The sequence below is a fragment of the Falco naumanni genome, chromosome 7 (assembly GCF_017639655.2).
Source record: "Falco naumanni isolate bFalNau1 chromosome 7, bFalNau1.pat, whole genome shotgun sequence".
Classification (NCBI taxonomy): Eukaryota; Metazoa; Chordata; class Aves; order Falconiformes; family Falconidae; genus Falco; species Falco naumanni.
Window position 1 is genome coordinate 70527448 of NC_054060.1, and position 19284 is coordinate 70546731.

Consider the following 19284-nt stretch of genomic DNA (forward strand, 5'->3'; position numbering starts at 1 on the left):
TACAACGAAGCACCATAAACCAGAGCTGGTGTGACACCACCTAGAGATGCGACCCTGCCTAGAGACACCACGAGACAGCATGGCTCACAGCCTTCAGGGTCCCCGCCGGGTCTAACCGTACAGAGAGGAGGGGAGACAAGCAGGAGAGATGTGAGATGGTGCAGAGCGGCACTGGCCCTTTAGTACCGCTCAGATACCAGCCACCCAGCCCCCTGGTCAGGGAGGTGTACGGAGGATGGGGAGAAGGATGAACAAAGGCAACACTGAGAAAGCTCCAGAGGTGAGACACGGGAGGCTGGCATAGTCTGCCAGGGAGCTCTAACTGGCCCAGGGTATAAAATAAAAGACCGAAGTGGTGTGAGGGCTCTACGGAAAGGCTTCCCGTTCCGCTGCAGGGGGGACAGCCGGCCTCCCCACAGCTCCGGGGAGGTCCTGCCTGGGTGACCGTCTCCGAGCCAGAAAACAAGAACAATAGTGGCAGGAGATCAAGACAGCAACTGTGGCGCAGGCCAGGGAGCAAGCTGTACTGCCAGCAGCGCCTGCAGCCAAAGGGGAGCTGCGACTCCAGGGCTGCAGCCTTTCTCCAGCAACTCTCCAGCTTTGAGGGGCTCAGCCTGAGCGCACGTGAAGGGCTGTGTAACTCGGATGGGTGAGTTCAGGGTGCGGACGAGCAGGTAGGGCCGTGCCCACGCTCCAGCTGACGCCAAGGCTGCTATGGAGGCATGCCCAGATATCCTCCGCACACTCACCCCAGCATAGAACATTTTATTCCGAAACCGGCTGTTGAACTTCTCCGGGTTGGCCTCTAGGGAAAGGAGGAAAAAAAGCCCGGGTCACTGGCCTGCACATGGAAATATTCAATTTGCCAGCCCTCCCCAGACACCACTCTCCAGGCAGCGAGGCAGCCCCCGGCTCTCTTCCCACGCAGGCACCCTGCTTCCCCCTCCGCAGCCACCACCTGCTCCTCAGCTTCCACCCCCAGCCCTGCCCCCGGGGCAATCCTCGTGTGTTCTTTCCCGAGGAATGGGATGTTTTACAGCCCACCGCTGGGGCACCCCCTCACCGGCAGACCCTGCCCAAGCCGTGCCACCCCCCTGCCACACCTCGGGATTCGTGGAACTCCAGTGTCACCCGCGCATCAAAGCCGAGGCTGAAGTAGTTATTGAAGACATCTAAAGGGAGCTGAAACGGCAAGGAGGAATAAGGATGAGGTTGCCAGCATGTGGCCCCAGCGAAGATGAGGTCAGGCTACCCTGACCCCATGTACGGGGCTCAAGGCCGAGGGAACCCACTTGCCTTCCCCCCGCCCCGTGAAAAGACAGAGGTCACCAGCCTGAGATGATGGGCTGGCCCCTGGCTCCCGGGGGTAAAGGCTGTGGCCCAAGGGGACAGCCTCTGCTCTCCAAGATACCTGCCGTCATCCTTATCTCTGCTAAAGAAACAGCCTCAGAGGGGACTGGGCTTATACCTGTTGCCAGCTGTGGTTAAAACCTCTGGTGGGCATTTAGTTCTGATCTCTGCACCCTCACCATGAGTGCTGTGGGTCAGAGCCATGTGGGGAGGAGTGGTGTTGGAGCAATGGGGGGGGGGGAAACACAGCCCAACGCTGTAACCCTCGGTGCTCGGGCTGCCTGAGCCAGGGGGAGCAAGGAGAGCGCAGCCCCCCGGCACAGAGCAAACACAGAGGAGGTGTCCCACCTTGTCAGCGGCCGCCTCATCCTTTTCCTCAGGGTTTGCCTCAGGGTTTGGCTCCACGTGGAGGTTCCAGCGATCAAGCTGCACAATGTTCCCGTCTTCCACGTGTGACAGGATCTTGGAGAGAGGCTCATCCGTGTAACCCTGGTGAAGAGCAGGACTCGGTGAGCCTCCTACCTGCCTCCCCGAGAAATGCCTCCGAGACTGGGCTCTGGGATGACATCCCAGAGCAAAAGATACGGAAAAGATCGATCATACTTGAATGCACAACAATGTGGGACTTTAAATTTAAAACAAATCTTCTAAAAATCTCCCCAAATTTGAAATAACGATTGATTTTGCTAATGTCCTAAAATCTAATGCAGAATAATTCAAATGCCAGAAGAACAGTAATGTCCAAGTAGCGCTTATTTGTTGGTGTGTATTTAGGGAAAGTCAAAGCACCCAACCCATGCAAATCCCCACCCGCGTGTCTGGAAGCAGAGTCGAAGTGCTCAGCCCTGCTCTGTCAGCAGTGGGCTCTTGTGCCCGTCACTTACCCCACCCCAGTTCAGTGTCCTGGCCAAGTCATTCCCTGTCCCCAAAGGTAGGATGGCCACAGGAGGAGGTGGGTTGAGGCGTAACTGGTCCAGAATGGAGAGTATCCAGCCCACCTGCTCAAGCAAGAGAGCGCAAAGGAACAGTTGGTTACTCAGGGACTGGGAGGGGGAGGGGACTCGGAGCACTGGTGATGGCAGAGGGGCAGAGATGGGGTCCCCTTAGCCACCACTGAAGCTATTCACAGTCTTTACTGCTCCAAACAGGTGCTGTGGGAGCTACCAGCAATCCCAGTGAGGACACCTGGTCTCCAAAAGGGCTACAAATCCAGCTGTGCCACAGCCTAGCACTCCCTGGAGCAGTGCATGAGGGGACCCACAGCACCCAGTGCCACCAGCTGTACCACAGACACAGCGCATGCACTGTGCCCCGATCTGGATGGCAGCGAGGAGGGTTGCTGCCGGCGCTGGAAAAGCCTGGGGGACTCACCGTGCCATCTCCCCCGCACGCCAGGATCCGGAGGTTGTGGACCTTGCGGTACAGCTCCAGCCTGCAGGGAACAGGGAGGGTGAGGAGGGGAGAGGCACCGACGGCGTCCAGCAGCGGCCACAGGGGTCCCTGTCCTCACAGAGTCACAAAGCCGCGTGTGTGTCCCTCCCCATCGCCACAGCAGCTCGCAGCCGTGGGCCAGCCACGCAACGCTGGCTTCACCAGCTCTTGCTGAGGAAGAGTGGCACGTCCACGGTCTGTGCACACACAGATACACAGAAACGCAGCAAGCAGAGGAGGAGACACGCGTGACAGTATTTGAGCACAACGAACTAGGTCTGGGAACCTCACCCCACAGCTGGTCCCTTCTCCACTAGCTTTACATTAGAGCAGCCCTCCAGCAGGGAGCACTGACTGACCACGAGGCATCCCCGAGAGGCCTCCCAAGGCTGACCTCGCTGGAGGTCTCTGCACAAGGCAGCTACGGAGCATCAAGCCTCTGCCAGCTGTGGGAAGAGCTCCAGGGAGGAATCTCTGGGGCAGGGATGGGGGAGAGGAGGGTGCTGCCCCATCGGTACTCACGCCTCCTTGGGTCCACCCTGGCTGAGGTCAAAAACTTGCCGTGGGTTGAGATACCACATGAAGGATTGGATGATCTTGGCTCCCTATGGGGAGAGGAAAGACTTCAGGTAACAGGGAGTTCCCAGACAGCAGAAGGCGGCATCTGGTCCTGGGGACAGGCCAAGATGACGGCGTTCTGGGGGACCCAGGCAAAGCCTGACCAAGGTGGCAACGGCCAGGCAGCAAACTGGTGTTGCAGGGGTCTCCTTGCCTCTTCTGCAGCTGAGGCATCACCCAGGCTATGATGAGACCTCAGCAGCCAAACAGCAATGCCCTCACAGAGCCGCCTTCTCGCGGAGATGCAGGACAAGGCCATACCTGATTCCCACCGCTCTTGGGGTTCACAAACACCAGCAAGGGCTTCATGAGAGGAGCTGGCAGGGGCTTGATGACAAAGGGTTTCCACCTCCCTTCCTGCAAGAGGTGTCACAGGTCCTTCCACAAACCCGGGCAAATGCAAACTCCCACCTCCAGCCCAGCCCTAACATCACACAGGTCTTACATCCCGTAAGTCTTACGGCTGGGATTTGCCCTGCCAGCAGGCACTCTCCCTCCGTGTCCACCTTCGCACAGACCCAGCAAAGCCCCCTTGTTCCTAGTCATGCTCCTCACTGCCCAGTCCCTCCCCTCTCCTGAGACAAGGTTATTCCCTGTACCCTCATCTCTTACCTCGGCCCCCTTCTTGCTGGATTTCCGCTTGAATGATGTCCTTTTCTTCTTCTTACTAGATTTCAGTGGGTTCTAGAGATAAAAGAAACAAACCCCAAAACGGCATGAGGAGCTGCTGGGCAAGCAGGAGCCGTGAAGGAGCCGGGAGAGCTGAGGTGACTCACCTGGGGCCGCCGGACCCGCAGAATCCAGGTGGGAGGAACGACGACAGCAGCGTGAGCACCCAGCGAGCAGGGCTCTTCGATGTGTTGCAGCATAAAACACGACACTTTGCTGTGATACTGGGGAAGGAGAAGGAGGACAGAAAACTCAGGGGCTCAGTTTGCTGGGGACAGCCACCTTCTCCTCCTCCCAGCCTCCCCAGGCCAGCGCAGGGAGTGCTGGAGGAAACCATACAGGAACTTTGCAATGGGAAGGCAAGGAGGAGAAAGCTTCTCGGAGGAGCTTGCAGCCACCGTGGTACGGTGCTCCCAGTAAGAGCAGCTGCGGGGGAGCAGCCTGGGTTGTCCCAGCAGAAAGCCGAGGTCAGTAGCTGCGGAACAGGTTGCTAAGACATTCAATGGGGGCTTTGCTCACCGCTTGCTTGCACCACGAACAGCTGATGGCTACAATCTCTTTACTGTGGAAGGCAAACTTCTGCTGGAAACCCTGTGGAGGGAAGGACAAGAGGCTCAGGGAATTCCCTTCCAGCTTTCTACCATCCAACAGGACTTCCTCACCACTAGGAGAGACGTTAACAAAGAGCGTGGCGGCAGCCAGAGGCCTCCGGATCCCTGTCGGATAGCTCCAGCCCCCAGCGCGGCACCAGGGAGGCCACTGAGCTCTCAGGGGTGTCCCTATTGCTCAAGGAAAGCACGTCTTGAAAACAGTTCCCTCCAGGATCAATTAGGCCCAGGGGGAAAATAAATCCACATGGGAAGCACTTATTTAGTGCTTCACTGTGCAAAACAGGGCACGCGCCTTCGTTTTGCTGTAGGCTGCTGCTGCCAGACAGGAATGGTGGGATGTCCCTGGTCCCCAGCCCTGTTCTTGTCTCTGGTTTGACCTTAGCTTTCCTTCAGGCTGAGAAAAAACCCCAAGATGCCCTCTCACCTTGCCACACTGCCGGCACTTCCCTTCTTGCCGCCTCCGGTGTACCCAGTGATGCCGGACAACGATGGGCTAAAGGGAAAAGAAAAAAAGAAGAAAAAAAATAAAGCAAATGAAATGCCCGGTGTGTGAGGAAACGCAGGAAGAGGCAGGAGTAACGGACCCAGGCCAGCCAGGGTCTCTGCTCTTACAGCAAGCCCACCCCAGCAGCACCAGCCACAGCCCTTGGGGAGAAGGCAGAGCCAGAGAATCGGGAGGCAAGAGGCCAAATTAAGGTGCTCAGAGAACAGGGCATTAAAACCAGAGAAGCAAGGAAGGAGGGGAGCGGAACTGAAGACCGAGAATCGCACAAAGCAAACCCAAGGCAGAGCGGGCAAGCGGCAGCGCAGAGAGTGACTCTGGCCATAAACCGCAGCTCCATCCCTTCACGTCTCTGCCCAGATGCCCCCAGCACCAGGTGAAAAAGGTACTGGTGGAAGGTGTGAAAATCCCCAGGGGGACACAGTTTGTGCCTGTGGCAAGAAGACGGAAGGGCTCAGCAGCTCCAAAGCCCCCCACATCCCCACCACCCTGCTCCTCGCCCCAGGTGCTGCCAGCCTGCCTCAGCCCCTGCCTGCGGGCTCAGGGTGGGCACGGCGGGCTGGGACCCGCAGCGGGGACTGCAAAGGGGTCCAGAGTTTTTCCATTAAGTACCTCCCAGGCCTGGGCTGGGAACAGCACTGCAGGGAGGGCAGCACAGAGAGAAGAGGGCGAGCGAGTCCTCAGCCCGGCACGGCAGAGCTCAACGCCCGGCTCGTGACAGCTCGTGGGACCGTGACAATGACAGAGGCAGAAACTGGCCGGTCTGGCTCGGCTCCAGCGCCGCCTGCTCTGCACGCAGCACACGGCAGAGGACAGAGAGCCCCGCCGGCTTCGGCAGACGTTAATCCAGTGGGAGCAGAAGCGGGGCTGTACCCTGAGCTCAGCTCTGGGTCCCAGCAGGCACATCTAGGGAAAGGGCTGACCCCAAAGGCGATCCCTGGTGGCACAAAGGCCAGGACAGCACCTTTCTAGGGACACAGGAGGGAAAAGCCCTTGGAGGAACCGAGTAGTATTAGAAAGACAGGATGGAGGAGCAGGGTTTGTGAGAAAAAGGAGGAAAATCATCTGGTTTTCTGGAAAACCAGGGAAGGGGAGGGAGAGAAAATCTGTAGAGGCTGGAGAGGAGAAAAAGAGATTGAGTGGAGGCAGAGAGTTGTCAGCAGGGCCCAAAAAGTAAGTGAAAGACAAATAAAGGAGCTGTGCTAGGAGTGATGTGGGAAGGAGGCATGGCAGGAGAAGCCAAGGATGAAAGGAAGGTTTAAAACGATGCTGAAAGCTTCACCTTGCCAGGTTGCCCTGGCACTTCTGAGCAGGCAGCCCTGTGTTCGACTACCTTTCCCCTACTGCGGCTGCTGTGCCAGTACCAGCGCGGTGGGGGGACAGCAGCTGTGTTACCAAAGGGGCCTGCGACCGAGCCCCCCGTGCTCCCGGCACAGCGCTGCGTGGGCTGCGCTGGCTGCACAGGTGAAGCATGAGGGGCTGGATGCTTGCACCAGCACAGCTCAGCAGACAGGTCCCAGGCCACCGCTTACACCCAGTACGTTAAAACATGGGCTAAAGGGGCCCTGTAGCACCTCTGTGGGCACCTTCCACTGCTACCTGGAGTACCTGTGGCAGCCGAGTCAGGGCTGAGTGATAAAGCCAGGAGTGAGCCCCTACCGCTTCCTTCCAAACTGTGGGGGACTTGAGGACCTGCTGCTTGCCACAGCCTCCTCTGTGCGCCTGGGGATCAGCACAAGGGGGAAACTCTCTCCCAGAAAACAGTTTGCAGGTTCCCCCCGTGCAGATGCAGGTGCTTTAGAACAGGCAAACCAGAAGATGCTCTGCATTTGCCACCCGCGAGCTCCTCACTCCCCGTCTGCGCTGCTGCCTTGCGAAGAAACATCCCTCCCACCGTGCCGCTCCCTTGGAGCCAGGACGCGACACGATGGGCAACGTGCTGGCAGCATCCGATGTCTCTGCCACCAAAATGGAAAGAGCGAGGCAGGATGCGGGCAGCGTCTGAGGCACAACTCTCACCTCCCGTACGTTCCGGGATCCTGACTCCCTGAAGGAAGGTTTGCAGCGGAAATTTATCTGTAGATTGAACACAGGTGAAAGCAATCAGTAAAACCATCACACCTGAAGGAAACCTACCAGAGTTTATTTTACTTCAGCAGGCCCTGGAGATGTTTGCTGCTTGCCACTAAACCTCTCACATATTTCTGTTACTGAACAAAACGGGGCCTGGGGTCCCAATCACGGCACTAGATGCTCCTTTTGGTACTGTCTCCTCAGAAGACCCCTCTTGGCAATGACACATTGCAGTTCCCCAGTCTTCTTGTGTTTCTCTACTCAAGAGGAAGGGCTGCCCAGGAAAAGGCTGTTACAGCTTTCCCAGCCACAGAGAGGGCATAGCACTTTTCTCTACTCACTTTCTCCAGCTGTTCGATGCAGGGTGTATGCACTACGATCTTGCAGGCTGCACACTTACGCCGGGAGAGAGGTTTTTGCTGGAGGATGAGAAAAGGGGAGGAAAAACACGCATGTGACTAGCAGCATTCAGAGCCCAGCAATCTGCCTTCCATCACACCTCTTCCATATATTTCAGGACGCAGAACAAGTCCTACAGGAAAGGTAGACACAACCTACACTCCTTGCAAGGGAAGGGATCTAAGCATGTGCCTAGAGCGGATGCTCTCAAGTCTGGGATGGAGCGGGGAGGTGCTCTCCCGCTGTCCTGTCCTGCAGTCCCTGGCCTCTTCTGACAGTGCCTGAGAGCAGGATGGATGGAAGCTGGTCTGGGAGGCACCTGGAGGGCTGCCATGGCAAGCCCCACGGGCAGGCACAGGATGGCACCAGTGCTCTGTGTCCTGCACCACCAGCAGGATGGAGCCTGCCAGCTGGGAGGGAGGACTACAACGACCCCCTGCAACAGTGCTGCCTGCAGGGCCAGGAGGCAGCAGGCCTGGGTCTCCAGTGCTCACTTTTCTCCTCTATTGAAAGGTCTTGGATTCAGACTGTCCCTCTAAGGGTGTGGGACCTCAACAGCCTCCCCCTGGAAAATCATCGCATCACCTCCGGGCGAGCGGCAGCTCCACGTCAGGTTCCCATTGTGAACTGAGCGCTGGCACTGGCAGAAACTGGGGGCACAGCCATCCAGCCCGCAGAGGCAGGATGGACAAGCTCCCCACCCTGGTACCCCCCCCCAGCCCCCCACACATCACGGCTGTCACGGTCTCCCCAAGTGGCAGCACAGCCCGCATCCGCAGGTGACTCCAGGTGACTCACCAGCAGCTTTGCCATACAGTTCTGCTCCCCAACGTAGCAGAAGTCCCCAGAGACATTGGTCTCAAACCAGATGTGCTCCCCATAGACCGCAGTCTCCTGAAAGGCACAAGACAACACGTTTCTCTGAGAGCACCCCCCAAGATGGGCATCTGAGCCCCTAAAATGCTTTGTGCAAGGGAAAAGATACTGGACAGTGCTGCGGGGTGGGAAGTTGGAGCTAAGTACCAGCCAGGAGACAAGATGCACAGAACAACCAGGGCCAACATCTGGACAGAGGGAACCTCACAAAGCTGCTGCCGTGGCGCCCATCCGTTGGAAATGGGACAGCCCCAGGGAACCCACTCCAAGACCTACAGCCCAGTGGCAGCGTCCTGCACAGGGGAGCTGCTTCCATCACCCCCTGAGAGGAAGCATCGGGACAAATTCAGTGCAGGGGACTCTCCTGAAACAGCATCTATGACCTCAGGGTGCAGCTGAAAACCTTCTGGGCTTGCCTGTGAAGGGGCAGGGGCTTGCTCCTGTTGCTTGGCCCCAGAAGACCTCGGCTGCCAGAAGGAGAAGAGCTGGCAGTGGAGTAGCTACACCACCCTCCCAGGAACCGCCTGTGCCTGCATAGCCTCTCCTTGCAGCATCAAGGGGCGATGCCAGCAGCACAGACGCCAGCACCAGCTGGTGGCAACGGAGGAGGCCATAAATGTGTCAAAGCCAAAGTCACCTGGGAAGAGCCTGCTGCTTCTTGGCCGACAGCCCAGTCCACGCAACGCCCAGCAAAACGTGCTACAACTTACGCTCCAGTCCACAGTGCTGCGTATCTGCCTCTCCGAGTCACTCCTCAGGGCTAGCGCAGGGTTTGGCTGGGCTACCATGTGCTGGAGGCTGGACTTGGCAATAGCTTTCCTGGAAGACAAAGAAGGGCTGGCTATTAGATCGAGGGAGGAGGAATACACGCAAAGCACAACCGGCTTCTGGGATGTACAGTGAGGCTGGAGCAGAGAAGCATCCTCAGGACCAAGCGGCTGGAGGTGAGGCGAATCTCCAGCACTGCCAGCTGAGGAGTACCTGCTCCTGTCAGGCAGCCTCGTGGGACGAAGAGGTGCTGGCCACATTGCCAGCGGCTCAGCTAAAGACACCCTGCACCCAGCAAAAGGCACGGCCTGAGCCTGCTGGGTCAAACCCCTGGGGGATTACAGGTCCATTGGAAAACAGCCCGGGATGCTCCACCGCGCTGTGGTGGTGTAACCCAGAGCCCTTGCCCCACACCGGCTCCCCGCAGCTCTCCCACGCCAAGGCACCTCAGAGCCTGGGGCATTTCTGGGGACCAGTACAACTGCCTGGAAAAAAAGCAGCTAGTTTTTGGGGGCTAACGAGCTTCTCCCAGATGTGCTACAGTGGAGGAAAGGAGCAGCAGAGCCAACCAGCCGGAGAACGCGTGCACCTCCAGCCCACAACCAGGCTTGCCCCCTCCCTCCAGCCCCGGGCTGTCAGTAGGGGATGCCCACAAGCCCCAGGGGGCTGCACTGACAGGTAGCACTGGTCCGAGTGGGAGATGCTCAAGGGATGCGAGCAGCACTGCAAGACACCAATGGCAGCTGGGACCAACATCACCAAGCCCCTTCCCTCCCTCCCTGCCGAGCCTGGGCCTGCACCCAGGCTCCCCCCCCCCCTCCCCGAGGCATCGCCCGCTCGCACGCCGCCAGCATACATACAGCAGCCGGGGGCTCCAGCCATCCGGGGCGGTGTGGCGGGTGGGCTCCGGACCCAGGCACTCAGGGAGGGTGGCAGAGGGGCACCCAGCTCCGGCCGCCCCCGTGCAGCGCTGGGCCAGCAGCCGTGGGTGGCCAGAGGGGAGCAGCCCGGGCCGGGGGACATCGCTGGAGCGCCGGCGCTGGCTGAGACGGCGGTAGCGGCCCGGCAAGCCGTAGGTGGCCCGGCCACACATGAACTCGGTGGGCAGGCGGTGGGATGAGGCACGCCGCAGGCAGCGGGGGCCCCTTGACAGCAGCCCAGCCTGGAGCGGCCGCAGCCAGGGCAGCATGGGCAGCCACCTCTCCTCTGCCCGCCACCCGTGCCGGCCCCGCTCCGCTCCCACCGATGCGCCAATGCCATCGTCATCCTCCGGAGACTCAGATCTGGAGCTGTCGGTGTGGGGCACCCTGTCCCCCCCCTCTCCAGTGGGGATGAGGCTGGCCAGGAGGATGGATGGACCCACCAGCTGGGCATCGATGGCTCGCACCCGGCCCCCGCGCTTCATCTGGACGGCGAACCGGGGGCTGAGGCAGGGCGGCGTGGTGCTGGAGCGGCGGCGGGGGCCAGCGCGCTGGGGCAGCCCCAAGCAGGAGAGGGCTGGCAGCGGGGTGCCCGAGCCACGGCGGCGCTGGGCCAGCGAGGCGGAGGGCAGCCCTGCCTGGGAACGCCGTCTGGCCTTGCTCGTGGGCACGGCCACAGCGCTGCCACGCCGCGGCCCCTTCCTCCCAAAGTGCCACCTAAAAAAGGTGTCCATCGTACCCGGACGGTGGCTGTTAACACAGAGACCAGGAATTAAATAGGCCCCCCTGTGAGTTCCCGGGTGTGGGGACATCAGGGGACAGAGGGCAGGAGCAGGGGACACGGCGATGCCACCCTGGGCATGCAGCAGGGCTGGGACCCTCTTGCTGGGCAGACGCACAGCTGGGGCTCCTACTCCCCGAGTTTCACGGCTCAGCCCAGGGCGCTGCGATGGCAGGGCAGGTGTCACAGCCTGGCCGGGACCCTCGGCACTCCCTGCTCGCTGCTGTGGGATCGGCAGAGCCCCTGCACCCCGAGGTGCCAACCCGCCCCAGTGACTTACTCTCCTGGCGCTGGTCCACCCGGTTTCCCCACGGGAACCGCTATGGCCAAGCACCAGCCCTACCAAATCTGCAGCAAATTGAAACTGAGCCCTTGCGAATCTTAAAGCAGAAAACCAACCAGGCGAGGAAAAGCCGGGCAGGAAGATTCGGTAGCAGCCGGCTGGAAGAGGTGGAGGCTGGCAGAGCTGGAGTAGCGCAGAGGAAAGCTAGGAAAATCATCCCACCCGCCCCGCGCAAAACTTCCCTCTCCTGGTGGAAAGAGCTTCACCGGGGCTCTCGAGCTTTCCCTGCCCAGCCCTCCGAGCCTGGCAGGCTGCCGGCGTGCTGCAGCAGTCCTTGGAAAGCCCTGGGTCACAGGTGGAAGGTGCTGCAGCAGTTTCAGCGCTGGCGGCTCGGCATGCAAAGGCTGGAGCAGGAGGAGCTGAATCTGGCTAGCGCCGGCGGCCCCCTCCCCAGAGCTAGTGCTTTGCTTCCCACCCCCCAGCCACTGCCTCTCTTCAGCCGCTAAATGGAGAGGATTTATTCGAGGGCAACTCATAAAAAAAAACACCCAAACCAACCACCAAGACCTACAGCTTGTAGAAACGCCGTATGAGGCAGCTCCTCTAGCCACCAACGAGGGTACGAGCACGCTGCTCAGCACCGTGGCATCTGCTCCGCTTGCTTCTGCCTTCCTCCCTCCTCACGCGCTTTTACGCACTTGCTTGCAAGTCAGCAATACCAAAGGACCTTCAGGAGAACGCCCTGGCCCAAACCCCCACTGCTCCGAGGGCCACACAAACAAATTTCTCAGAAGCTTCCCTTTTTGTTTGGGAAATGCATGTCAGACGGGACATATGTCTTATTTTCTAGGCTGTCAACTGGAGCTTCTGCTTAGTGCTTGTAGCACAAGCAACCCATTGGGCTGTACCTCTATTGCTTTTCAATGAGTACAAAGCTGAGTTTGTATTTTTAGAGAAAGCCAGGCTTGGCTTGATCTCCTCCAGCCTGGTAGGCAAGGAGGCCAGCTCTTCAGATTCCACAGTCTCAGCACCATGCCTGTACTCGGTACCGTAGCACAGGGAGGGAAGGCAGGACAGCAATGCCCTCCAGAAAGCAGCATCAGGGCAGCTAAAGCCTGGTTGAACTGAAAGCAAAACCAAAGTGCCACCTCTCCAGAGGGATTTCTCAAGTCCCACCACAGCAAGCAATGCACTCGGTCACCAGCAGGTTAACTGTCACACCAGTGAGGTCCGTGCAGCTTTGCTGAGGGCAAAAGCATGTTTTGCTGATCACCCTGCTTCCAGCCTGTCCCCAACAGGGCAGCCCTCCGCCCCTGGTCCCTGTCCCTTCTCCCCATTGCCTGCAGGGTGATGCACAGTAAATTGCATCACCAGCAGGTGTTAAAAACTGTCTGAACGAATAAAACATCTTAAAAAAAAAACAGGGAGAGAAGGTTGCCTGGGTGTAGCATGCTGCAGCAGATGTACTGCCCGGTACATTCCGAATGAGCTGAGTGGATGCTCCCTCCTGCCCCAGATATTCCAGTAGCACGAAGCTGCTGTGGTGCTTGCTGAGCTGCTGCTATGGGCAGGAAGATCTCTCAACACAGCTTCCTTCCTTTTTGCACCACAGTCTTGCAAGGAAATCTGCTAGAACAACCTTGGCTTGACATTTATGTTTGTGTACTAGCTGATTATGGCCCTTTTTATCTTCAGGACTGTCTGCAAGCAGCACATGGACTCACACTCTGGCCACCAGTGGTGAAGGTTATTAGCAGGCAATCATCTGACAACCCACAACAGCAGCACGTGGTAGCACAGATGTGATGGGTGAAGATATCCCCTTCCCTCGCAACCTACTTCCAACCCCAGATCCAAAGGGTGTATCACGGGTGCCGAGAGCTACCACTGGCGGAGCAGAGGGACACACTGCCGGGGTGCCAGCAGAGCTGCATGCAGAGCAGCCGGGGAACCACGCTCTGGGCGGAGAGGAGCCAAGCCCTGGCAGCCCCTGGCCTGGCAACAGAACATCTCTGGGATCTCCACTCTTTGCTGCCGAGACCGAGAGCTGTCCCCTGCGCCTGCCCTGCAGCCTGCGTGGCTCGGCTTGGCAAGGAGGCCGGGCAGCAGCAGCCTGGCATTTGCAGGGTGGAAGGGAAGGGAAGTACCGCTGCATGCACTAGAATATCAACTCTACTTACCAGCAGCTACACACTATCATTTCCATCTCCTTCCGTGAACGAGGAAGGAGACAGCAGCTCTGATCTGCTCATGATCTGCAATCAGAGCTCTTGGGAGGTGTTTTTTTCATAACCAGACCCCTCGGAGCTCTCAGCCTCCTACGCTCCCTGCCTGGCATCAGTGGGCAGAGACGCTGCTGAAGCGGGAGCGTGTTCCCGAGTGCAGGCAGGCAGCGGTGCCCTCCTCCAGAACTGGGGACCGAGAGGGATGCTGCTCCCGGGGCACTCAGAGCAAGCTGCAGCCTCTGACTCTGAAGACAGAGCTAACCTTGGCAGTAGGATCTAAATGCCCTTGGAAAGTCAAGAGAGGGATCGTAAGAGGAAAAATGCACATCTTGTAACTTCAGTGGATGCAGAGCTCATGGATCGGTTGATCCATGATCGGGGAGATCCTGCTCTCCGGACAGCCGGCAGCCAGCCCTCCTGTGGCGGTGGTGGCTCCAAAACCAGACAGGCTGAACCCTAGGCCTAAACACACAGTGTCCCTCAAGGCACAGGCTCTGCCCACCTCAGGAGGAGCATCTTGATACTCAGCTCCATCATTCTGCCTTGCTTCACTAGCCTCAAAAAAACTCCCAAGTACCATACTGGACAGGCCCCCTGTGCCCCTAGACATGTAGAGGGATGCCGTGCCATATGCCTGCTTGGCTCTTCCTCTACGTTATTATTCTCTCTGTCCCGCCAGCAGCCTGGTCTATTCCCGCCCAGAAGCAAGAGAGATCCCAGGTTACCCTCACACAGCGCCAAATCTGGCACCCCTCCCCTGGCACCAAGGGTGGCAAGGGGACCCTACTGCAGGACACCGCCAGCAGCACAATGCACACGCCTTGAGCCCTAGAGAAGTCTGGACCTGAAAAACACCATCAGCTCCTCCTGACCTTTCAGCAAACCTCCAGCTAGTCGGCTGGAAAGCATTTTTTCCAACCACGGGGCTACAGCAAGGGAAACGAGCCCAAGAGCTTCAGGCTGCTCCGTGACGAGCACCCATCCTGATGGCAGCTGGCTGCGCTGCAGCGTCCCGGCTCGCTGCGGGTGCCAGGGAGCTGCTGCGCCACCGGAGCTGGCAGCGTGCAAGCAGGAGCTCGTTTCAGCTTACAAGCTGTCTTCCCTTGGCAAGGACGCTTGACTTGCACAGCTCAACCACATGGAAAGTGTAAGTGTTATTAATAGCCACCCTTGCATGGCACCAAGATCTCCTGGGCTTCTGCCTTTCTGTCTCCTCCCTGCCAGGACAGCGGAGGGACAAAAGCCCCGGAGCCCATCCAGGGAGCTGCTGCTCATCCCCACCCTGCTGACACACCACCACTTGCCTTCAGCCTCGGCTTCCATCCCACGACACTGCCATCTTCCCAGGCATGCCGCTGTCCCCACACCGCTCCTGCCGAGATCCTGTCCCTGCTCCCAGGTGTTGGTCACTGACCTCTCCTCTCCCTCTGCCCCCCCAGGCCAGCCCCCCCCCCCCATGCGCCACGAGGAGCAGCCTGCCCAGAAGAGGTGTGCTGAGGAAGGTGCCCCCGCACCAGACCGGGAAGGGAGCACGCTGGTCAAGATGTGGTACAGCCCTCAGGGTTTTGGTTGCAGTGAGATGAGCCGTGATCAGCGAGTTCCCAAACTGCTCGGTTTGTTTCCACCTCAAAATTTCCAGCCCAGCTGTAACCTCTCCTACGTCACGCAAATAAACCAGAGTCAGGAGCTGCCCCGTGCCAGGTCCAGCACCAGCAGGGAGATGTGGCTCCCCGTCGCACACGAGCAGGGAGGCTCCATCTAAACCACGAGCTTTTCAAAGCATCGTGAGGGGCTGCTCTCACCTTCTATTTTAGGATTCATTCATTTGATCTACTGCAACAAGTGGCACCGCCTACAGAGGCCACAGCACCTCGCTCCCAGGCTCCCGAGCTGCAAGAGCATGACATTCCCAGGGCAAACCGCGGCCAAGGACATCCCCAGTTGCACTGTCACCCTCATACTGCGGAGGAGGAGATTACTGCCGCAACCTTAAAGTTGCCTCTCCAGGCTGCAGAAGGCAGCTCCCGGCCCTTGCAGGGTGCTCAAGAGGGGACACGTCCCCTCCACCTATCTCTCAGTGAGCCCCGGCTTTGATCCAGAGCACCTCAGACCTCCCTCCCAGTGAGAAAGCAAGGCAAGGGCTTAGAAACCAGCCGGTGGCCACAGGCACACGGCTGCAGAGGACCTCCTCCTCATCCGGAGGTCTGCACGTGTGGCCGCAGCGCTCTGCCGGGAGCCCCTGCCAAGGCTACTGGGTGTTACTGGGCACTTCGCCTGACCAGCCTGGAGGCCCCAGGACAGCAGTGCTTCACGAGGGATGGGCAGCTATGTCAGCGTGGCCTTTCTGTACCCATCCTGCACGTGGCTGAGCAAGCGCACGGCTCACAGCCGCCTGCTCCCACCACAGACACCCCTGCTCCAGGCGTCGCAGCAGTGCCAGCACTGCGGCCCCGGCCCAAACACCCGGCAGACCCCAGACATGAAAGGGCAACGGGCTATCTGCACGAGATGGCCAGAAGCAAAACTTGCCCACGCGCTTTATTTCAGGGGCAGGACTTCCCTGGCACAGCCCAGCTGGCAGCCCCAGCTCCACAGCACCGGTTCGGCATCACCGCTGACTGCCACTGCCCCAGGCTGGGCACCACGCGCTCTGCATCAGGGATGACACACAGCCACTGACTTGGCCCCCCCCCCATTTTCTGGCTATTCACACCCTGTCAGGAGTTGAAGACACCACAGGGAGGAGGATGCAGCCTCTAAGCCACCTTCTTTGAACAAGCAAGGCAGGGGGATGGACACAGCACCAGGGACCACCGGCACCTGCCTTGCAGGGGGGTTGTAGGCAAGGCAAGGGGACAAAACACCATGTCTTTGCAGCTTGTCACGGGAAACTCCTCCGAGGGGCAAAGCCAGGTGGAAAGACCTGCCCAAGGCCACACAGTGACCCGAGCATGGTCCCCACTGCCTCGCCCTGCCCCAGGCCGGGCAAGGCAAAAGCGATCAGTCATCCCAGCCTCACGCCCAGCCCTTCTTAAGAAAACGCTCTCAGGCTGGGTTTGCTGGGAAGAGCAGGGGCTGGGAGCAGAAGGGCCTGAGAATTTTTTTGGTTTTTTTTTTTACAGTTTCTAGCATAACCCCAACATCCTTCTAGTGGCAGCTCCACCCCGCCTCTCCCCACGCTCTGCATGATGCCCTGGTGTCACCTCCCCTTCATCACCTTCTCCGGCTGAACCCGAGATGTGCTCTAAGGCACTTCTGCCAGACGAGCTCAGAGCCTCCACTGACGCTTCATAAAGTCAAGTTTGCCAGCCCTAAGGCTCAGAGTAACGTTCCCATTACAACAATATGATTTCCTTCCCAAACTCCATGGAAGACAGTGTTTTGCCTTAATTTAAAGCCATCTCCTTGGAGGCTCCTGGGCTGACTCTGGGCGTTCATATCCCTTGACAATTTTCCACCATCATAACATTATGAAGTTTATTTGCCACTACAGTAAATAATCTGCCTCCTGGTTATCAAGAAACCTGACAGCACTGATTTAAACAATCTGTCACTGTTTGGCTGGGAAGCCAAACAGCACGACCGACAGCCTCGGGCAGCGAATTAACCAGAGATGAAAGGCAGAGGGTGAGCCCCCACCATCAGCGGGTGAGCCCCCAGCATCAGCGTGTGGGGCTGCGGCAGAGCAGGGGTCAGGGGAGAGGCCGTCCATGCACTTTCTATTTTGGTCCCATCAGCAGGACCAGCGACACAGGCTGGGAAAGATTTTAAGAGTTTCTTTTCTCTGAGCTCCCTTTGCAGAGCAACGTGCACGAAGCAAAGCGGCAGGGGTGCTCGGCAGGGTGTCCCCGTGGTTTGGGTGCCCAGCCGGCGGTTTGGGTGCCCAGCCCGCGGTTTCTTTAGCAGATTCCCACCATCCTCCCCCAGGGCTGGTCCCCTCCTTTAGTTCGCACAGCTCCGTGCCTGCCACAGAGGAGGGACACAAGGGATGTGCTATTTAAAGGTAGGTCAGTCCTGCAGCCCAGCTGTCTGATCCAAACTCCTCGAGCAGCCCCAGAGTTTTCCCCCAGCAGGCAGGGACAACGTCCTGGCACAGGGATGACATCCCAGCATGGTGCTGCTCCGGGCAGGCCAACACAGAGCATCTGCCCGGGGCAGCAGCCCCAGGGAGGAGGTGCCGAACCTGGTGTAAAGATAAAAGCTGCAGCGTGGCAGATGCAGAGCAGAGGCAGTGACGGCTGGGCTGGGGGGAGTCCCTGCACCTCCCAAAGCAAAGCCAAGAGAGCCTCAGGTGCTCAGCCACGGGCACTGATAACGGAAGATGGGAGCCCATGGCAGGGATCTGGAAGGGCATCCCACGGCTCCCAGCAGACGCAGGGAACCTCATTGCCACCAGCACCAGAGGAGATGCCAGGAGCCCTCCAGTCTGTCCTGCTTCCCTAAGCTACCCCAGGCCAAGCGGCTGGGCTCCAGGGGTGCCGGGGCACAGGCTGGCTGCCCACGCTGCCACCCTCCCCACCTGTGGATGTCCCGCTGCCACCCCCGTGCCACACGGCCCGGCAGGCTGCAGCCAGCATCACAAGAGTGGACCGGGCAGCTGGAAACGCACCTCTGGCAGGGGGACAGACCCCAGGGAAGCACCAGGGCGGCTGCGGTCCGCGAGCCCCCGCCTCAGCCCCAGGGACCGCTCGTAGCCCCTCGCCAGCCCCTGGCAGTAAACACGACTCGAGAGGGAAGGCTAAGGGTCTTGGAGATGACCGCAGGGTCCGCTCCCCCCTGCCCTTCCCCAGCGGGACGGGACTGGGAGCTGCTCAGACCACAGCCCCCACCAAAGGGCTGGCTCCCCCCCGGCCCCCTCCCACCCTCGGCACAAACAAAAGCAGCAAAGGTGGGGGACGAGGAGGAAGAGGAGAGAAGGGGCGAGCGTGGGGAGAAGCCCCCGTGACCTGATCTGGCGCGGCGCGGGGGTCCCCGTGGGTGCCGAGCGGGCGGTGGTGGCCGTGCGGCGGCGGTGAGCCAGCCCTCCCCAACCAAGTCCTAGTTTGGAGAGCGAGCGCTGGCTTCTCCCTCCGCCTCCTCCCCGCGCTGCAAACCCTGTCAGCGCTTGTTAAAATAACCAACTGCACTTCCTCCGCCAGCAGCCCCAAGGCCGGCTCGGCCCCGGCTGGAGGCGCATGCACCGGCAAGGGCCCGGACGGAGAGGGGTGCTCCCCCGGCACCCCGCCGCCCTCCGAGCACTCAGCTACGGCCAGGCCATGCCACCGCTGCCCGAGGAGCGGCAAAAGGAGGAACCCGCCTCGGAGGGGATCCCGTCCCACCGCCTTGGGACCCGAGAACGAGGTTTGCATGGCGGAGGAGAGCCGAGCTGCGGCTGCGGGGAGCCTGTGCCCATGCCCAGCTTTCTCCTGAGTTATGGCCGGTGGCTGGGCAGCCTCCGCACTCGGAGCTTTTTACCTCCCCTTGCTGCTGCAAACCCCGCCACGGGACCTCCCACCGCCGGGCTGTGGATTTCCCCATGACGCTCTGCCGCTCTCCGGGTCCCCGCCACCCCCAGGGACGGCCAAACACAGCCCGGCTCCCTTCTGGGGCTACAGCACCCATCTCCACTCTGGCCTTCGCAGAGCGGGGAAGTGGGGGTCAGCGGCCGGCAGCTCGCTCCCCGGTGCCTGCATGGTGTGAGTCACCAGCTATTGTTATTTCGGTCATTTACCCGATGGGACAGCCACACACGTGGCTGTGGTGAGTCAGCATGGCCAGCCGCAGCTGGGACCTTGTCCT

The 19284-nt window shown here is 59.6% G+C and overlaps 1 protein-coding gene across 3 annotated transcripts in view; it reads right to left on the minus strand.

Moving 5' to 3' along the window:
* The window catches only part of DGKZ (diacylglycerol kinase zeta), a 46504-nt gene that overhangs the window by 16364 nt on the left and 10856 nt on the right, over positions 1–19284 (minus strand). For 2 of the 3 annotated variants that reach the window (XM_040601471.1, XM_040601469.1), the window contains exons 1-16: positions 10158–14913; positions 9240–9348; positions 8452–8547; positions 7596–7673; positions 7201–7257; positions 5104–5172; positions 4588–4659; positions 4176–4292; positions 4012–4083; positions 3661–3756; positions 3304–3386; positions 2722–2782; positions 2235–2348; positions 1699–1839; positions 1104–1182; positions 750–805 (exon numbers count right to left, since the gene is read on the minus strand). In XM_040601471.1, the coding sequence (XP_040457405.1) occupies positions 750–805; positions 1104–1182; positions 1699–1839; positions 2235–2348; positions 2722–2782; positions 3304–3386; positions 3661–3756; positions 4012–4083; positions 4176–4292; positions 4588–4659; positions 5104–5172; positions 7201–7257; positions 7596–7673; positions 8452–8547; positions 9240–9348; positions 10158–11029 (2172 nt within the window). In that variant the 5' untranslated portion in view covers positions 11030–14913. Of the gene's footprint in view, positions 1–749; positions 806–1103; positions 1183–1698; positions 1840–2234; positions 2349–2721; positions 2783–3303; positions 3387–3660; positions 3757–4011; positions 4084–4175; positions 4293–4587; positions 4660–5103; positions 5173–7200; positions 7258–7595; positions 7674–8451; positions 8548–9239; positions 9349–10157; positions 14914–19284 lie in introns of those variants that run through there. The other variant, XM_040601472.1, reaches the window with a different exon arrangement.